This window comes from Bidens hawaiensis, unplaced genomic scaffold, assembly GCF_021521415.1.
Source record: "Bidens hawaiensis isolate Kalapana, Puna unplaced genomic scaffold, B.hawaiensis_p1.1 tig00031426_1, whole genome shotgun sequence".
Classification (NCBI taxonomy): Eukaryota; Viridiplantae; Streptophyta; class Magnoliopsida; order Asterales; family Asteraceae; genus Bidens; species Bidens hawaiensis.
In genome coordinates this window covers 102,671-124,529 of record NW_027495285.1, presented here as the reverse complement: position 1 = coordinate 124,529, position 21,859 = coordinate 102,671, and the positions used below count along the sequence as shown (strand labels likewise).

General features: G+C 40.5%; 1 protein-coding gene across 1 annotated transcript; it reads left to right on the top strand.

Annotated features, from left to right (window-relative positions):
* Positions 1–739: 739 nt before the first annotated feature.
* Positions 740–14,469, top strand: LOC143582050 (uncharacterized). The gene is made up of 5 exons (XM_077064702.1): positions 740–817; positions 12,249–12,489; positions 13,161–13,319; positions 13,414–13,560; positions 14,212–14,469. Exons 1-5 carry the CDS (start codon positions 774–776, stop codon positions 14,338–14,340), a joined length of 720 nt encoding a protein of 239 aa, XP_076920817.1. The 5' UTR covers positions 740–773; the 3' UTR covers positions 14,341–14,469.
* Positions 14,470–21,859: the final 7,390 nt, after the last annotated feature.

Sequence of the window (21,859 nt, the reverse complement as noted above, 5' to 3'; positions counted from 1 at the left end):
CATTTTTATATAATGCAGTTATTAATGCATTAACAAGTGCTAGACAGACATAACATTTTACTCGTGTATGATGGAAATATTTGCCAAACACTTAAGAATACAAAGATGATGTTGTTGCTTGTGATTTCAAATCCAGATACGTCATTAAAGTTGAACCATAAGCCTATTAGTGAAGCAACTTCTATTAAGCATAAATTGACACAACTCATTTTTGTATTTGTTTACATGAGTTATTAACTAGTGATACTCATTGTCTAATTTAATGCCTTAGATAACAAATAAATTAAAAAAACGGATAAAACTGTTTCACCGCGCGCGTATATATGTGTTAATTTTGTAAGCTAACTTCCACTGAAACACAAACAAAACATATCCGAATTTAAGTGAAGGAATCTAACACGTAACACTTGTTTTCTTTTGAACAATAGTTAATTTTGATTGAGCGTAAAGCCAAAGTTAAAGCTTTGATATAGTCTTAAGAGAGATGTAGAGGTTGAGTTCTCCAATCATGCATTCATCTGGCAGTGGCATGTGCAGCTAGCAACTAGGTCCACTTCACATTATTTCCCATCTCTTCTCCTAAACTAATAATAATAATAATCCAACTCTGTACTTCCATTGTCCCTAGCTCCCACCAGTACTCTCTTGTATTATAATAAAATACATATATTTATATATATGTTTATCTATCTATATATATATGCTTCACCCATCTATCTCAATTCTCATATCCTATATGTTCACCTATTCCCTCCAAGATATTTACACAACTGATGATGAACAATAGCAGTCCTGCACCTTACACCACGAGATCATGGTACCTTATTTTCATAACCACTGTACTGTTTCATTATTGAAGGGGTATGTACCCGCCTTAACATCGAGCGGGGCGGGTCAACCCACAAGATATAGACAAGAGGCTTGAAATCAGGATGTCATGAAGACACAAAGCCAAAACCTATGCGCAAGCGCATGAAACATTTGCGCGTGGCGCATATCACATATGCACACAACACACACATTTAGTGTGAGAATAAAGAGAAGACCTTGCGCATCCCCAGGATAGGCGCATAAAGGCCGCGCGTAAGCGACACACAACAAATGAGACAATAGTCTAATCCAAATCAGGATAAGGACAACCATGATTGTACTCATCAGACAACCTTCCAGAAGGTATCTTTTAAGGAAAAAAGAATGTGCTGATGTTGACAGCTGCCAATGAAGGGTGGACAACTCAGCAAAGCCCATGTGCCACCGCGTGATGGCACATGGGTCAAGTGAAATACCTTGGTCAGAGAATAATCAATGAAAAAGCACCAGGTGTCCTAAGTACACGTGACGCGAAGCAATAGGAGGAGGCCAAAAAGGCCCTAATTGGGTTTGAGCCCAATCATTGGAAACCCTAATACTATAAATACCACACCACCTCCACAGTTGGAGGCAGGCAAGAAAATATATTCTATGTCCTTTACTCATTTTCACATCCTGATTATCCTCTCCTACAATATCTGATTCTCACACCGGAGGGTTACCCCAAAGAGGACCCCTCTGTCCCTTTATGAGGGGTAAGCTCACGGTGCTGTTCATTTTGTAGGTGGAAGAACTCGTGTCTCGGAAAACCATCGGTGATATAGCACACTCGTACCCGAGGAACATTGATCGTATACAAGTAAGTCGATACACGCTTCTTCATTGGCGCCATCACCTGTTACAACGGCAACAAAACCACTATTTCATCAATTTTCTCTCTGAAAATATTCACCATGGTTTCCGGTGTTCGAAACAACGATCAAGTTCTGGAGGATAATGAGCTTGAGGATGTTAATGAGGGACATCAGGTTCTGAGGGCGCCGCGTGACACTGCGCGCTCCACCAGTAACCATCCCTTCAACACAACACCTCATAGTCAAACTGAAACTCCCCCAGACGATCTCACGTTCCAAAATCTGACTGGTACAAAACAAAAAGGACCAATGGGCCCGGAAGTTGAAACCAATGACCCTAAAGAATGGCTCATAAACGAACAATGGCGTTTAATGGACAAATACAATGAGTTGGTAAAACACAAAAAGTTATCCGATTTAACACAAAGGCTCGCATTTGATAAACAAACCATGCAAGGAACAACAAAAAAGACGCGCGCGCTGGAAGACGGTCATTCTGTTCACACCGAACAAGCTGATATTAGTGATGAGGAAGAGGTGCACAGCATGAAGAAGACGCGAGATACTCATGCAAGAGGTTCACAGCTTCGCGCACACATGCACATAGCACCTGGAGCCAAAGCTGATATGGATTTATACACACCATACAACCCACAAGCGAAAGGGCAAGTGGATGTAACCACACCATATAGGCCAGCCATCTTGGTAAAACATTCAAAATTCGCTAAGCACATTGCGAAGGCTCCCATTCAACACAAAACCAAGATGCCAAGTGGTTTAGGCAAGTACGATGGTACAACAGATCCAGATGATTTCTTACAAGGTTTTTATAACACTGGAAACTTAGAAAGCTGGACGATGCCAACATGGTGTCACATGTTTGCTCGCTGCCTCACGGGTGCAGCACGTGTCTGGTTCGAAAGCTTGCCGACAGGACAAATCGATGGGTTCGAAGAGCTATTGGAAAAGTTCCAGGTTCACTTTGTACAGCAGCGCAGACACACGCGCGACCCCGATGACATCATGCACTGCGTACGCAGGAATGATGAAACCATTGAAGACTACATAACTCGTTTCAATCAGGAATCTCTTGCAATTGGAGGCATCACTGAACAACTCTTGCGCGTGGCCTTTATACAAGGTGCGCGCAGTGATCAACTCCGCAGAGCTCTCGTGAGCAGAGAAGGCATGCCAACCACTTGGGCTAAGCTTATGGAAGCATCGCGAGTCTTCGCGCGAAATGAAAAACAAATTGCCCAAGACAGAGCAAGAGATAAAGGGCATCAAACAGAAGCACCACACAACAAGGAAAGGAGGGGCAAACAAAACTCCGTATGGTCCAGGTTGCAACAAACTAATTATTCTCCTGCAGAAAAGCAAGCGCAACAAAGTTCACCCCAACCCCAAAAAGACATTCTTAATCGCGGAGAAGGTGACAAGAAGGAAGGCGGCAGAGAGCCTAACAGACCTCTACCACGAATATGGACTCCCCTCACCAAAACGCCTTCGCAAGTGTTAAGCACAGAGAATGTCCAGTTTAAAAATCCCAGGCCATTACTCCATAAGGGACCACCGAACAGTGGCAAATATTGTGAGTTTCACAAATCCACAGGGCACAACACCGATGCATGCCATCATTTGAAGGATGCGATCGAAAAAGCTGTGAAATCAGGCAAGTTGGCTCACCTGGTAAAAAATCCAAGACCAGAGAACGAACAACCAGACGGAGCCTCAGCCAGTAAAAAATTCAAAAGAATCTGTGTAGCTGAAGGAAGAAGGCAAGGGCAAGGATCGAGGAAGAGAAGCACGCAAATCCAAGGGGATTGGCGCGAGCAACAAGTAATCTTTCCAAGAATCAGAGGAGGCCCGTCTATCAGCAGTCCTCTAGTCATCACTGCACACATCGCTCATTATGAGGTGTCAAGAATCCTGGTGGACACCGGTAGTGAGTCAGACATCATGTATGAGCAATGTTTCAGGAAGTTGGATCCAGCAGACCAAGCAAGGCTCGAAGTTGTGAGTGCACCAATCTCGGGTGTCTCAAACGAAATTATTCACCCCCTAGGTCAGATACAATTCGAACTAACTATGGGGGATGAGAAGCACAATCGAGCTGAAATTGTCAACTTCCTGGTCTTGCCCACCACTTCATGCCATAGTATGATCTTGGGTAGAGGAACGATTGCCCAATTAAACGCCATACCGTCACCAGCGCATGGCGCGTTGGGGTTCCCAACACCAATAGGAGTAACATTTGTGTACCGAGATCATTTATGCGCAGTAATAAGTATACCTCGAGAGGGGAGAATGAAGCTTCCAGTGGCAAACAACGCGCCAGAGGAATGGATTCTCAACCCAAAATTCCCAGAACAAACAATCACAATCGGAGCTACGATATCAGATGACACAAGAGTGAGAATGAAAAGATTGCTCACAACGTATATGTCAGTCTTCGCGTGGCAACATTCTGATATGACTGGGGTTCCGCGAGACCTGGCGCAACACTCTCTCAACACATTCAAGTCTGTGGAGCCAATTGCTCAAAAGAAAAGAGTCTAGGGAGACGAGAAGACAGAGGCCATGAATGAGCAAGTAGAAGATCTACTGCGCGCGAATATCATTCGCCCAATACGATATCAAACATGGGTAGCCAATCCAGTGATGGTAAAGAAGAGCAATGGGTCATGGAGAATGTGCATTGATTTCAAGGACCTCAACAAGGCGTGTCCAAAAGATTGTTACACCCTCCCAAACATTGACATGAAGGTGGACTCTGGGTGCCATTTAAGCTCAAATGTTTCCTGGATGCCTATAAGGGCTATCACCAAATTCAAATGGCACCACAGGATGAAGACAAGACTGCTTTTAGAACTGACAAGGGTGTTTTCTGCTAGACAAAAATGCCCTTTGGTTTGAAGAATGCAGGAGCCACTTACCAAAGACTCATGGATGCAATTTTCAACGAGAAGATTGGAAAAAACTTAGAAGTCTACGTGGATGATTTGGTGATTAAAAGCAGGGAGGAAAAACAAATGCTCAAAGACATCGAAGAAACCCTTCGGCGCCTAAAGGAAGTAAACATGAAGCTCAACCCGAGCAAATGCACATTCGGCATGGAAGAAGGGAAATTTCTCGGCGTAATGGTCACCAAGGATGGTTTCAAGGTGAACCCAGAGAAGGTGGAGGCTATCCTCGGCATGCCCTCACCATCTACCATGAAGGAAGTTCAAAAGTTGAATGGTAGATTGGTATCAATTAACAGGTTCCTAGCAAACCATGCAAGCAAATCTGCCCCATTCATTAACACATTGAGAAATTGCTTAAAGAAAAGCCAATTCAAGTGGACGCCTGAGGCCGAGCAAGCTTTCAGTGAGATAAAAGAATGTCTGATAAATCTGCCTGCGCTCACAGCCCCACTACCTGGTGAAACTTTAACGTTGTACCTGTCAGCAAGAGAGCGCGCCATTGGCGCAGTATTATTGCTGGATCGCAAGGGAATCCAAACACCAATTTATTATGTAAGTCGGGTGCTGACAGATCCTGAGACGCGCTACACCATCATAGAAAAGTTAGTTTTATCACTAACGCATGCGTCGCGCAAGCTTCACAGATATTTCAATGGTCATCCTATTGAAGTCCTGACTGATTACAACATCCAGCAAGTCTTGCGACGTCCCGCGCTCTCAGGAAGGCTGACAAAATGGGCGCTGGAATTAGGGGAGCACCAATCACCTATAAGCCTCGTCCAGCAATCAAGGGACAAGTCTTAGCTGATTTCATCGCAGAAATCCCTGAAGGAAAAGTCGAAGAGGCTCAGCGCGAAGTAGACCCTCCGCAAGCCAATAATGAAGAAAAAGTTTGGAGATTATTCACTGATGGAGCTTCAAACAAGGAAGGGTCCGGCGCAGGCCTCAAACTGGTGGATCCAAAAAATCATGAGTATACTTACGCAATCAGGTTGGATTTCAAGAGCACCAACAATGAAGCTGAGTATGAAGCCCTGCTGGCTGGTTTGCGCATCGCGCACAAGTTCGGAGTTAAAAAGCTAGAGGCTCATGTAGATTCATACATGGTAGCAGCACAAGTCAATGGCCTTTATAATGCCAAGGAGAACACCATGCCTCTGTATCTAGAGCAGGCGAAGAAACTCACCGAACAATTTGACTTTTTCAGAATCATACACATTCCGCGCAGTGAAAATAAGTCTGCCGACGCGCTAAGCAAGATGGCATAAACAGCTTCGATCATTTTGGCAAAGATGTCAGGGTGGAAGTAATGAGCAACCCGTCAGTGGGAGCGAAGTCTGTTCTTGTAATTCATACAACACCTTCATCATGGATAACTCCAATAATGGAATTCTTGAAGGAGGGAAAGGTACCAGACGATCGCGCACAGGCGAGGAAGATAAGACACAAGTCGCAGAACTACGAAATGCTCGATGGTACGTTATATCGACGCTCTAATCTTGGACCACTCATGAAATGCCTAGACGCTGAGGAAGCAAGCTATGTGATCAGAGAGATACACGAAGGAATCTGTGGAATACATGCTGGCCCGCGCATGGTGATCGCCAAGGCAATGAACGCAGGTTACTATTGGCCAGGCATGTACTTGGACGCGTTAAAAGAGATCCAAAAATGCAAAGCGTGTCAGAGCTATGCGCCAAATACCATGCGGCCAAAGAACAACTTGATTCCGGTGACCTCTGCATGGCCTTTCCACAAGTGGGCAATCGATATTGTGGGTCCCTTACCACAAGCGCCAGGGCGAGTAAAGTTTTTGGTAGTGGCAGTAGACTATTTCACAAAATGGGTTGAAGCCAAGCCACTGGCAAAAATCACAGCCGAGGCAATGAAGCAATTTATATGGAGTCACATCGTATGCCGTTTTGGCCTGCCCATGGAAATCGTGAGCGACAATGCCAAACAATTCACTGACAGGAAGATATCCAGTTGGTTCAAGGAATTGCACATCAATCAGGTCTTCACTTCAGTATACCACCCTCAAGGGAATGGCCAAGTGGAACGCGCGAACCAAAGCTTGCTGAATGGGCTGAAGAAAAGGTTGGAGGGAGAGTCCCATGCATGGGTCGAGGAGTTACCTAATGTCCTGTGGGTGCACAGGACATTAAGCAAAACCAGCAATGGCGAGTCCCCGTTCAGCCTAACCTATGGAACGGAGGCTATGATTCCAGCAGAGATTGGATCCCATCCTATAGAGTGCTCATGATGAGTAAGACGGATAACGAGCAAGAAAGGAGGTTGGATCTCAATTTACTTGAGGGACGCAGAGAGACGGCTATCATCAGTGAAGCCAAATACAAGAAAAAGCTAGAAAAATACTACAATCAGCGCGTGAAAGAATGCCACTTCAAGAAGAATGATTTTGTCCTTCGGAACAATGAAGCTAGTTGCGCAATACCCCCGGGAAAGATGTCTCCCAACTAGGAGGGACCTTATCAAGTCTCGAAAGAATTGGGAAAAGGCGCATACGCTTTAAAAGATTTAAATGGAAAGAAGATCCCGCGCACATAGAACGCAGCACAACTTAGAAAATGTTTCATGTAAAAGTTGTCAAGTTTGTAATCAAGGCTTTTTAAGCCATTATGAATAATGATACGGTCTATGCGTTCTATTACCTTTTGCATACATGTTTCACACTTCCCTTTATTAATTTTGAGCAATATGACAACATTGTATTGACATCAAACTAAAAATAAAACGAAGTAAAACATACATGCGCGAGCTTCAAGCTCAGACGCGTTAACGAGTTTTAACTCTAAAACGTCAGGGCCTTAGCCCAATAATATGAGCCTTAGCTCAAATTACTCATAGCATCCATCCTACGTATTGCGCAGCTGGACCATAAAAATACCTAAGCATAACTAAGGCAAAGCACATGCCAAAGCATAGTTGTTAAGGTCTCAGGTCGGGGCCGCGCATAGGATTATAATGGATATAGGAAGAGTAACACATACTGACACGTAAAGGCTAAAAAACTCATTCATAATTCCCTATAATAAATGCACGATAACGTCGCGCAAAAGAGGAATAATGAAATGCCAATGCACGTGTCAGCATATTCAGAATATCGCAAAATAACTTGAAATATGACAACTGTTAAGGATTAAGTAAAAATAATTTCCTTACAACCTTGTTCAAGTTTCAATGTGTAAGCATACCTTATATTCAACAAGCACACACATGCAATATAAAGAGATGAATTGGGAATGCGCAAGATGCGAATAAGGGAAAAAAAACTACAAGAAGGGCTTTTCAAGTCTCTATGTTAATATCAGCCTCTTCATCTTCCTCATCATTATTTCCTGCCTCAGCATCTGGCGCAACCCGCTCCTCGTCATCTCCAAACTTACCATAATCAAGCTGTTCGTCTTGAATATAGTCGTCTTCTGTGATGATAGCGTCAGGAGTAGGTCCTTTGGCCACGCCAGAGCCGCTGGCAGAGGTAGCGTTGCCCGCGCCATCATCATTGCCACCAGTCCCTTCACATTCATCAAGTAATTTCTTTAAAGCGCCAAGATCGGGCTGGTCAGCAAGCGCGGCTATCTGCAAGTCACAAGGAACAGTATAAGTACAAAAGATTATGAAAATAAGTCAGGTAAACTCATTAAGGTTAAAATACCTGCTCTAGGATGGGAATTGGAGTATTCAAGTACTTCTCCCCCACCTCAGCCATGTCAGCGCAGACAGCGTCGAGCTGATAATGGTAGTCGGATGGATTCTTCTTTAGCATGCCATATTCATAACCATCCTTAAACCCCTCAGCCCGACCTGCCAAGCGCGACGCCGCATTACAGTCCATCACAAGGGTCTGAAACTCGTCTGAGTATTTCATGGCATAAGCGCAACGAGTCACACCCTGTGAAATCAGCCATTGACGGTCCTGCGCGAGGGAAGAAACAGACGTCTCAAGAGCAGGGATTTGAGAGTTTAACAACTTAACAGTTTCCTTGGCTTGTTTTAGCTCTTCTTTGTCAGACGCTGCTGCCACCAAGGCTTCATTCTTTTCCGCTCGTGCAGCATCGAGCTCTTTCTTCAGGCGCGCAACCTCACTCTCCAATAAAGATTTTTCAGTATTAACCTGCGCAATAGTTTGGTCATGCGCCTCCACTGCCAACTCCAGGTCACGCGCTCGACGCGCGTACTTGGCCGCATCTGCCACTGCCACTTGCAGTTTCTCCCGCGCAGCTTGCAGCTCAAGCCCGCGCTTCATAAAAGCAGCGTTGGAACTTGCCCGGTTCTCGCTAAGTTCTGCTTGGAGTTTCTCAGCTTTCTCTAGGGCATCAGAAAGATTCCAAGCAGAAATCTTAGCCTCTTGCTTGGCCTCCGCAAAGGCATCACGTACCTTTATATAATCATTGCAAAGCTCTTGGGAGGCAGCAAAAAACGCAGACCCAGCAAAAAGGTGGTCATTAAGCAAATCCACGCGAGCGCGGTCCTCTTGAAACCTCCTTTCAGCTGGAGGAACAGAGTGAGCCCAAAAATCTTCACATACGCCCAAGGATTGGAATGAGCTCTCGTCAGTGATACTCCAGCTCGGGCGGTATATGTGATCGGCTCCCTACAAACACAAAGCAACGCAAAGAAACGCTTTAGTTATCTAAACACTAATTTGGAAGTCTGCACAGCGGAGCAAAATAAACATATACCTGAGGAAAACCGGCAGAAAGATTAGCGCCAGCTGATGAGCTCCTACCTGCCCCATGAGAAAAAGGCTGCGCCACGAAATCTCGTGGCGCTATAGGGCTTACGCGGCCACCATCAGAATTTTCAAAATTAACCTCCTCATCATCCTCTATAACAGGTCTCTTCTTTTGCGACTTGGAAGAATCAAAAATAGTCTCACGAGGAGAGCTGCGCGCAGGAGGAGGTGAGGGAGGTCTTGACGCTGTTAGAGCAGCGCGAAAAATAGTCTCCTGGTCCTTAGTGATCCCAATGAGGGGAGATTCAGTACTTGTTGGAGCAGGAGCAGAACTAACGGCACCAGCGCTAGCAGTGCCACCAGCAGCTTGTGTGCCAGCTATAATTCCTATGAAAAAACCAACAGGGAGAAATGATTCATGACTTGAACTAAAGGAAAAAATCAGACAATCAAAGCGCAATAAATACCTTGGCGCACCGCAGTCCGCGAATTAAGCATCGCCATGAAGTCCATTTTCCCCCTTTTTGAGGGCAAAACAGAGGACTTCAAAACAACCTCCGGCATAGCCTTGGCACCTTGCTGCGCCTGAGGTTGAGCCACCAACGTTGCCGGCTCTACAAACATTTGAGTGAACAAAGCTTCATTAATAACTCTATCGGAATCACGCTCATAAAACCACAAAATATAAACAAAGTATACCTGTTGGAGAAGACGAAACAGCAGGCGCAGCACCGCTTCCCTTGTCCTCCGCGCGCAGAGATGAGGTGGCAGCACCATACCTCGTGTGGACTGGAGGATTGCCCACACCTTGAGGCAAAGAAGACGAGGAAAACTTGGAAGTAAAACCCTTGGTTTTCTCAAGTCTCTTCACTTGAGTAGGAGGAAGATTCTGGGCAACAGAGGCATCATCTTTTTTCTGTTTATTACTGGCCCCTGCGCCAGTTTTGCCTTTAGCCTTGCGCTTGAGTTTTTGCGCTTCAGCTTCTGCCTCCTCCCCTCCCTCTTCCACAGGCTCCAACTCATAATTAGCGAGCGCATCTACAATGCGCGCAACAGAAATGTTAAAACCAAATTTGGTATTCTAAGGACCTAAACACAAATACAAGGGCTTACCAGGCGCATCGCTGTCAAAGCAAAATTCTAAGTCGACAGGGATGAACATATCATCGAAGCGATCAGAGAAAGCAACTTCCCCAGCGTTCAGGGCGACAGAGCCACCTTCTGTATGCTCGTCATAGACGGCGTGGATGTATTCCTTGCTTTCTGCATAAAACAAGACAAGTGATATCAGCAAAACGAATTATGCTCGCGCAAAATTAATGCAATGAACAAACAACCCACCTGAGCCATCAACATGGATGACAGGCTCAGTCTCGCTGTCAGTCCACCTCTTGCTCATACCAACCCCCACCAACGCTTCCTCGCAAATATTCTTGGTGGGGGATGGTTCAGCAGTTAATTTTTTAACCCACGCGCCAGATGGATTCTTAAGAACGTCATCATCCGCGGGCGCGGAAGTAATCGCGCGCATGGTCATACGAATGGGAATAACACCAGCCTTGATATAAAAGAATTTTTTAGCCCATTCATGAAGGCTTTTGAAGGTAACAGTGCAGCACTTAACCTTCTGACTGCGCGGTGTGAATGAGAACCAAGAATCTTGGATTTTCGGCTTATAAAAATATTGAAAGCGCCGAGGGGTGGGCTCCTCGCGCTGAGCTTTGCACATGAACTCAAAATGAGTCATGCGCACTAATCCACAGGGATGGACTTGAGATATATGAATCCCGTAAAATTGAAGGAGCGCACCTATAAACCTCGTCATCGGAAGACGAAGATTACAGTGGGTGAAAAAGTGAGAATATAAAGAGATATAGCCGGCGGGAGGATCCGCCACCGTTTGCCCGGTCGCCGGGAGCAGACAACCATACTCAGGGAGAAAACCCTGAGAGGCCACGAGATTATCAAAATCAGGTTGTTTCAACTTGCAGGGAATCTCATCCCATCTCTTCACCGCCTTGTTCTTCCCTCCCTCCTCCGACAAGGCCTCGGAAACCCGAGTACCCTTGCCGGTTTTCTTCAAAGTAGACATAACCACTGATTTTACACGGCCTTTACTAGGGGAAATTGTGGTGTCTGGGTTATCAGACATACAATTGCGAATCGAACAATATGGTTACTTTAAGCACGGAATTCAGGGACAAAGACAAAAGCTCTTAATCGGAATGTAAATGATAGGCAAAAGCTCTGAAAATGACAGTGGAGATGAAGAAAAAACCGTTCAAAAGGTTTGGTTTTATAGGCCCAGGAGAGAGAGAGAGAAACAAGTAATAATCAGATCTACGCTCACGCGCCCCCACTCGCAGGCGTAGGTCAACATAAGCGCGACATGTGTTCCTGACACTGTATGAGGAGACGTGAAAAGCCACTGTAGCACCTCGAGCACACGAAAGGTCTGACACATAACGTCTCCGTCTCTGATGCATGTCAACACCAACCAACCACGTGCATTGACGATTCGTTTTAACCAAAGGGATGGAATTTCGCGCAACGCGCGTACAAGAAAAGAAAAAGAAAAAACAAGCCCTATTGAAAAAGCAAACTATTAAGTCTAATATCTATCTTACCTCGCTCGCGCGAGACAAGACACACATTAGACTGGGGGGCTTGAAGGGGTATGTACCCGCCTTAACATCGAGCGGGGCGGGTCAACCCACAAGATATAGACAAGAGGCTTGAAAACCATCGGTGATATAGCACACTCGTACCCGAGGAACGTTGATCGTATACAAGTAAGTCGATACACGCTTCTTCAATTATGATAATATATAATATATGATGTGTCATACATAGTTACTTTAAAAGCCTTTTTAGTAATCTTCTTAATTGTTTTGGTTTTGAAATATATATATATATCCTAAGGTCTGTAAGCGATGATTCGCTGAGGAGGTACGTGTTCTTTGCGAGCGAAGGCTGCATTCAGGAACTGTTATCTGCTTCAGAATCCAACGGGTGGAAAGTGTTAGGTTTTGAAGATGGCGTTGAGATATCAAAACGTCGGTGTGGATCCGGGTCGTTCCATGCTTTTCGCAGCCGTTGGTTACTTAAATCCGTCTCGCCAGAACAATTCATCACCGTTGCTAATGCCATCGATGCTGCCAAGGTACCATCACACCGGAAAATCAACAAAGTGACAGTTTGAGATAATTATAGTTTTAACTAAATAAAACTTTTTTAACCACCTAGCTAGAAGTTTCCACATGGTATATATAATTTGCATTGCGACGCAACAAAGTAAGTCTGTTGCATTGGATTCTCACGGGGTCTAAGCTCAGAGAATCGATTTCATGAAAATCATTTGCGCCAGTACAATCGGTTTATGAACCCGACGACGTTATATAAAATTTATGTGTGTGTATATATAATATGTAATATATTACTCCCTCCGTCCCGTGTTGAAAAACACAAAATTTAAGAATGTTTGAATGATTACACTTTTTCTTAACAAATGACTATAATGCCCTTGACATATATAAAAAAATAAAATTTAAGAAACTTTAAATGATTGCATTTTAAGGATAAATTTGTAAATTAATTAATAAAATTTGAAAGTGGACATTTGTAATGGGACAAACTAAAATGGAAATGTGAAGACTTTCAAAAGGACCAAAGGAGTAATTAATAATATATATAAGCTAGTAATTTTACATAAGTATTCTTTATTTTCATAGCTTTATAAGTCCTATAGCCCACGTGGTTCTATTCATGTGAGAAAGTTTTATTTTATGAATGTCATCTTCACTTTTGTTATGCATCAACTGTTTGTTTGAACAGCAATGGGACTCAGATTTGGTAGAAGCAAGGTACATCAAAGACCTTGATGAGAATCTCAGCATCATAAGATTAAGATTTGGAGGGCACGCAAAGCCGCTTTTTCGTAACCGCGAGTTCATTGTGTACGAGAGACGAGAAACAATGGATGATGGAACCCTGGTAAATTAATATTGATATTGCATTTGATTATATTATTTTAATTTGATCTCAATTAAAGTGGAGGTGATAATGATCACACCCACACTGTACGTAGGTGGTAACAATAGCTTCATTGCCAAAAGAAATAGCATCAGGATTACACCCAAAGCAGAATAACTCAATAAGAGGCTTGCTACTGCAATCTGGGTGGGTTGTAGAAAAGCTTGATGATGATTCATGTATGGTCACTTATGTTGTACAGGTATATCACATCATACACCCACCTCCTATACTTTGACCATTTAATTTGTAGTCGCCCGTTTAACTAACAACTGTATAAACGTCATTGTCACGTAGGCATATATCTTATAATTTAACTAAGAACTAAATATAAAAAAAACTGTGATTGGTTGATTTGAGATTGACCCCATCTCACTGGTTATGGGTTGGCGCCTCCCATTTGGCGCCCAACTTTGACACGCTCGTTTTGGTTTAACACCCTAATGGTGAAGATGTGGCTTTGGTTCCGGTGGGTTAATTACCGGGCTTATGCATTTATTTGACCCTTCTATGACGAAGATCGCTTAACCTCTATAGGCCAAAAGCGGTTTATAAATCCAGACCCTTTTGGTAAAACAAAATATCTTTTACTTGTCATATTCTTACCCTAGGGAGCATGATCACACACATTTTTTTTTCTCGCTGATTATAGAACATAAACTCACATCATTCCACATATTAGAAAATTTTAAAAGATTTAGAGCAGAGTGATCGAGTTGTGATATGATAAGAAAAATCAAATGTGAAATATCGAACATAAACCCTAAAAATCGAGGACCCTTTAATTACGAAGGTCCCAAGCTTCACTTTTTATTCGTTAATCTTACAAATCTAAAGTTGTGCTTATTTACAGTTGGATCCAGCAGGATGGTTACCAAAGTTCTTTGTGAATCGATTCAATACAAAACTGGTAATGATCATTGAAAACCTTTGGAAACAAGCCCAAGCTCATCCATCACTCGTCAATCACGAGATAGGCTAAATTACTTTATCTTGCTTGCTTGTCATTTTTTACCTTTCTTTTGGATGAAAACATTATTATACTTATATGTTTTTATACTAAAAGATATATGAATTACATAACTTTGTAATTTTTCCTTTGCTATATATCTTGATCTCCGGTTGACCGCTAGCTAGCTCATGTATATTAATTATCAATCGGAAAACAATGAATCCAAGTCTGCGGCCAATTCGATCTATTGTGAAAAGATAATTAATTTATCTTATGAACGTATTATAAATATTAATAACTTGTTGTTACGTATATGCAAATAACACATCCTTACAAGTTTATGTTAATATTTATGTCTTTGTATTCTCAAATAATGATTATCAAGAGATCTTTTTAGGAAAAGTGATAAGAAAGCAATATATACTTTGAAAAGGAAGAATATGATAATGGTGAATGAAAGCATGTGAGCGCTATGATGAATGCATTATATCTATTGAAACAGTGCATGTGCAAGTGACAGTTCCTTGCATTCATCCATAACCATCTCCTTTCTTAAATCGAACATGCATGCGCCATAAAACCTAAGTAGTCATGGTTACCCCACACTACTCTCACTCTTAACTTTTAAACCACCTATGATTTCAAAGGTTCGAACATTATCAACTAATGATCGCAGCTTCAGTATATTATTAGGTTTTGCGGTTGTTTCATATTTTAGAAAAGAAGTTGTTAAATATAGAAGGTTTGAAAACATTCACTTAAAATATATTGGTTGTCTGTTTCTAATTGAAAATTTGTTAAATCATATTCTACTTGCGGACATGCCATGTCTCTTCCCTTAAAACTTCGTCATTATAAGTATCGTGTGCTTCACTTGGAAAACGAATATCGCCTTGTATTTAGATGCGTACAAACATTGGATTACACATTACTATCTAATCCCGAAAAGAGATATTTTATTCAACTTAACACTACGTGAAAATCGCCTTTTAGCCACACATGTGGTCTGGGCGATTTGCCACACTTCGGCTTAAATGTGTGACTAAAAGGTTATTGACCACGTTTGAAAACCTTCCAGGCTAGTTTTAGCCACACATGTTTTTCTTCATGTGACCATTCTATACTTAATCAGGTACTTTTCGCCATTGAAATAACAATTTGACATAATCTAGCCACATTATAAAAATGTGTGACGAAATGTGACCTACAGTCATAGTTTGTTTGATCTTTAGGCCCGGCTCCGAGAACGGTTAAAAATTTTTGGGCCGAAGACGAAATTTTTTTGGGGCCTTAATAAAAATAGGTATCTTGTTGGGTTTAAACAATTTAATTTTTAAATAAGCCTTAAATTTTTGTGCCTTATGATTTGATTGTGTAAAAAAACTCTTTTTTTATATAAAATAAGGTTAAAATGTCTCAAGTGAGGTTAGAACCCACAACCCTTTGGTTGAAAGCTACACCCCTTTGCCACTGAACCAAGCTAGTGATTTTGTAATTATGTTTAAACATTATATATACATATTGTGTTTCACAAAAATATATATAATTTAAAAAAAAAATCCGGGCCTATCGGGGTGTCGGGCCGGGGTCCGTCGACCACCCGGCCCTCCCTTATAGCCGGCCCTGGACCAAAAACACATGTATTAACCACACTCTAAGGGAAAACTGTGACATTTAACTAGCCACATGTTTTAATAGTGTGGCCAAATGTGACGAACAACTACAGTTTTGATAAGAGATATGTCTAAAAGGTAAAAGATATAGCGACGTATATTACATCGTGTCACCTAATGTCACATTTGTTTGCCAGATTTTTGATAATGTGGTGAAATATAAATAACAACCATTGTATTTATTAGTAATGTGGCTAAAACGCTTAAAATATATGGCCACTTATACGAGGTTGTGTGACCAAAGAGCAGTTTAGTTTTTATTTTTCCTAAGTTTTTTATTGTCACGGATACACTTATTATGTATGGCTATAAGTGATAAATGCTCACACTTAAATATTTTTAAGTGTGTCAAAATGTAATTAATGACCACTATACAAGGTTGTGTGACCAAAGAGTAATTTAGTTTATTTTTCCCAAGTTTTTTATTGTCATGGATACACTTATTATGTGTGGCTATAAGTGATAAATGGTCACACCAAAATATTTTTAAGTGTGTCCAAACGTAATTAATGGCCACACAGTGAATTGACGAGTGGCCAAGTCATCATTGTCTTTCCAGTTTCCTTGTGCCGCCAATTTCAAATTGTCAGGAAGATGTACCGGTTTCCGATGATGGTGTTTAAATACCACTCATGGTTTCCGATTACCACCATATCGCCTCCAATATTCACAATCACAATCGACCCATCGCCTTCACCATTTTCTTCACCAGCAAATCACATCCGAAAATATTATGGCGCCGGCAAACTGGATTGTACGAGAACAACGTCAGGCTGCACCCATTTACTATGACCCCACCTTCTTCACAATTGTTTTCCACTTTGATTCCAGCGCCATCCGGAAGAATCAAAGTGTGAGGTATGTTGACTATGTCAACCCTCTAATATTCCGGTACCAACTACTTAACCGAATGGTTAGGTTTCTTGGGTACACTACTGCTAATTATTTCAGCATTGTGATGGAAGCCCGAGGCATAAGGTGGCGCGCATTGAGTTGAACGGAATCGAAGACTTCAAGGCTGTGTCCGCTTATGGGACATTCTCACTGAGGTACACCCCGGACGGCATGTGGGAGAGGATCATGCCCTCTCTTACTCCGGAAGAGAATCCGATGGATGTAGATTCAGATACGGAATCTGATGGTAGGACTCCAGCTAGTAATAATTTGTAATTACTTTTTTTATATTAATGTAATGTAAATAAATTATTAACTATAAATATAATTAATTTATTTTGATTATTCTATTAGCTGTGTTGATGATATTACATGTATTTTATTTTGGTTATTCTATTAATTGTTTTGATGTTTGAATGTGTGTATTTAGTTAATGTCTGTACATACTAGGGGTGCAAACGAGCCGAGTTGCTCGCGAGCTACTCGACATCGGCTCGTGAAAAAGCTCTAATAGATATAGTAATAGTATTAAAACAACCAATATTTCTAGTAGCGTATTTATAGCGTAATAGATATAGTAATAGTATTAAAAACGGCCAATATTTCTAGTAAGAATATTTAAAGCGTAATAGATATAGTAATATTATTAAAACAACCAATATTTCTAATAAGCGTTTTTAAAGTGTACTAGATATAGTTTTTTTTATTTTAATTAACTTTAACGTAGGCTATCATTACATAAATATATTTCCAAGATTTTTGACAGGTAGTAGGCATAAATTTAATTAATTTTCAAAATTAATTAGCTAGCGAGCGTTTCCAAAGCGTGTGGATACCATTTTGACAGGTAGTATACAGTTACTCAACAACCAACTATTTTGACTTTAATGACTGCAATAAAATTTCTGACGGAAATTTATTACGATTATATATATGGTATGTGAATTCCAAACTTGGCCAAGCAGAAAACATCTAAGGTTTCCACAGATCTTAACCTTCCCAAAGATCTTAAATTTTGATAAAATCCCTTCTAAAACTCGATACCATCACCAGATCTTAAATTAGGTTACTGGTGATGGCATTGAGTTTGGAAGGTTTTTTCAAAACAGAATTTTATTTGTTCAAAGGCTTCTTCAAAGTCTAAGACCCACAGATGACTTGGTCAAAAATCTGAGTATGGATGGTACAATTTTGGTATGCAGGTTAGTGAAAAGAAGGGCATAATGGTCTTTTTTTATAAAATGAGTTGATAATGTTTTGCAGGAAAACCAGCTGTTGAAAATAAGTTGAATTTGAAGGAGAAGAACAATATGAACAAATAGTGCAAGAAATAAAGTGGATTAACTGTGACAACATGATGTTGTATTTTATATTTGTTGCTTATTTGGTGTTAGCGTTACACTTGATGTTTGAATGTGTGTATTTAGTTAATGTATGTTTGAACTTAATGACTGAGACTTTAATTAAATGAATTCCACAAACCAGCCTGTATAAGTAGTAATAGTATTAAAAACAACCAATATTTGTTTACTTTGAATTAATAAGTACAAAGTAAAGACTGGTGACATTATTGAAATCTAACTTGGCGAACAAACTACTGTATCAATCTCCATTACGAATAGTTGTAGGCTTTTTCCCGGGCCTCTAGTAATCATCCGGGGACTCATGACGAAGCAGTTGATTTGGTTGTACAAGTGGTAATGTATTACCCTCATGAGGGAAAGTTACCGTACTAAATTCCTCATCGACCTTGTCATACGAATGCTTATAATTCTTGGGTGGAGTCATGAGGACAACATGTTTTTTTCTATCCAGCTGATCTTGAACATAAAACACATGGCGTGCTTGCGAGGCCAATACGAACAGATCATCCTTGTGGCCAAATTTGTTTAGGTCGACCGACGTGTAACCAAGAATATCATGTTTGACATGTTTACGGTCAACCCATCGGCACATGAAGACCGGAATTCTTTTAGTATGATAACTAGGACCAATATCTCTTGCTGATGTGCTAAAAACAGTCAATTAAATATTAACTAAATTAAACAAGTAATAAAAACTAGACTTAAGACTCAACTACACAAAACACCGGCAAGTGAACCGATCAATTGTACTAATGCTAAGGAAGTCCGGAATATCGAACCCACATGACTTTATAAATTATGTAAATTAACTAATTAAACTCGACTTACGACACGACTATTTATTATTAATAATTTAAGGGGGTTTTTAAACTAATATTAAATTAAGAAAGTAAATGAACAAGTACACTAGAAGCGAGCAATAAATCACAAGATCGAAACCAATAAGAGAAGGAATCTACCTAGGTAAGAATCCCATGCATCAACAATCATCAAGCAATGGACAACCAACATGATATGGAAACTAATTTCTAAATATATTCCTCTAACAAACCCTAAAGGACCCTCGATATCATCAAGTAAAATCCTAAAGAATGAATATTAGATTATTAAGCAATCAGTTGGATTGATTTCCTCACAGTCATCAATTAGGGTTAATTAATAGTATCTAAAGTAAGCAATCTCACGAAACACTAAACCCTAGATAACTTGATAAACTAAACACGACATCATGAACAAGGATCAACACAATAACCAAGCAAGAATAATGTCACTAATCTAACCTAGAATGCGATTGACCAATATACTTGAACAACTCCTCACCTCACAGCTATTGGAATTCAGCAGAACATTCAAAATCCTAATCAATGATTAACAAGCTTCTATGATCTAATAGGCCTATTCAATAACAATAATCAAAACACCAAATAGTGATTAAACATAAACCCTAAATATAAAGAACAAAATCAAGAGATAAAAGATCCATGTGAAGCAATATTTAATAATCAACCAAGATAATAAACATTCATATGCATCATGAAAGCAAAATCAAGTCTTAACTATTAATATAACAAACCATAATCAAAACAATCGTCCAAAGCAAGAATCAAGAGTCAAACATGTTCATCAAACCTAGGTAGACATGAAGTCTAGCCTAGTATAATCATACTCGAAAACAAATAACTAGAACAAAGAACAAAGAGTAGAATCATGAAAGATAATGAATAAGAACAATGAAAAAGAACGAGAGAACCTGTCTTAATCGACCTTTGAACACCCGTATGAAAACTTGATGATCTTCTCTCTTCCTAGTCTCTAAAGCACCTTCAAAAACCTTTTTTCCTTCTCAAAAATCGGTTGCAACTGTTGTTCTCCCGTCTAGGTTTAAAAATATATTTATATAACACATAACGGGCCTTAACTTGCGAAAAATAGCTGATCAGGGGCCAGGAGGGAGCTCGAATTTTCTTGTTATTTTATTACTTAAACATGTTAGATATCCTCCTTAGCTTCCAAGCAACCATGAGAAACTTCTAGGCCTTCTTTTCCTTGACTTACAATCTACCATCTACATGAAAACAAACCAAAACACTAAGTGAACTAATCATGTAACCAATGATGAGCAAAAACGAACTTAAACTTCACATGAAATGATAGAAAAAGTTAGAGCTTAATATGCAAGAGACCAAAAGATTTAAAACACAATAAACATCAAATAAACATGAGTCAAAACCTAAATTAATAAAAGATGAACAAAACACGAACTAAACCGAATGCAAAGCTTTAAATAAACATAACTTTACAAGGGATTCGAGATGTATAAATAGATGTATATTACTTGCAAAACCCCAAAATAAAAGTTTTGTCCATAGGTCACCACATCTTTTTTGATGTGCATGTCATCCGCCTCTACACCAACCTCGCTGTTCTGGTAAACTCTACCATCATGAAATTTTGTACGGAATTCAAAACCGTGATGTCGTATGAGTCGTATTTGTATACGTTGTGGTGTGCTCCGTGTGCAATCCACTTTACGGTTTCCGATATTGAACCTGGGGAGCCCGCTAGCTCTCTTTCAACCTGAATTTCATTACAAGGATTAGATTCTTCACCTACATTGCAGAAACTATAAAAGATTTTTAAAACTTATAGAAGACTTAATAAATTGATCTACCTTGTCGCGTAACCAGTCACCAAACTTTAAAGTATGCTCCTTCTCCAGCAATGCTTATCGTTTACCAGACATTTGCTTTTTCAAAGAGGTCTTGTGTTGTCTGCAAGTAGGAGTATAATATATTGTGAAATATATATATATATATATATATATAGGGTGGGGTTAAAATAAGAAGTGGAGTTTGTCTAAGAAGTGTAAGAAGTAACCTGGTGCGTTAGATATGTTGATCTGATGGTGGATATTGTTAGTTTGTTTTTTGTTCGATGTGTTTTATTTTTTTAAAGGTAAAACCCACTTCTTAGGATAGTTTTACTTCTTATTTTAACCTTGCTCTATATATATATATATATAATTTAGAGTATATGTGTTAGTAATACTTCCTCGATATACGACGCTATTTCAGGCGTATTCTGCAACACATAGAAATGTGCTCTCCTGAAGAGATCAGGAGAAACTTCAACTGATTTAGCACATGTGACAGGAATTGTCTCCCCATTATCATCATGCTTATCATGTGGAATACCAACAGTACTCTTGATGTTTTTTTGGTATTCGCTGAGAAACTCGATTGTTTCTTCCGCAATGTTCTCCTCAGCAATGCACCCTTCTGGATAATTTTTGTTTCGCACATGCCCTTTGATAACCTTCATACACCTTTCTAAGGGATACATCCAACGAAAGCATGGTGGCCCACATAATTTTATCTCTCTGACAAGGTGCACGGTTAAGTGAACCATGACATCTAAAAATGATGGAGGAAAGTACTTCTCCAGCAGGCACAATGTAACTATTTGCTCTTCCTGCATCTTATCAAGCTCTTCTACAATGATTTCTTTTCTACAAATTGACTTGAAAAAAAAAAACAAAGCCTGATTATAGCATTTCTCATTGGTTCTGGCATGATGGACCGTATTGCAAGTGGCAGAAACTGTTACATAAGCATGTGA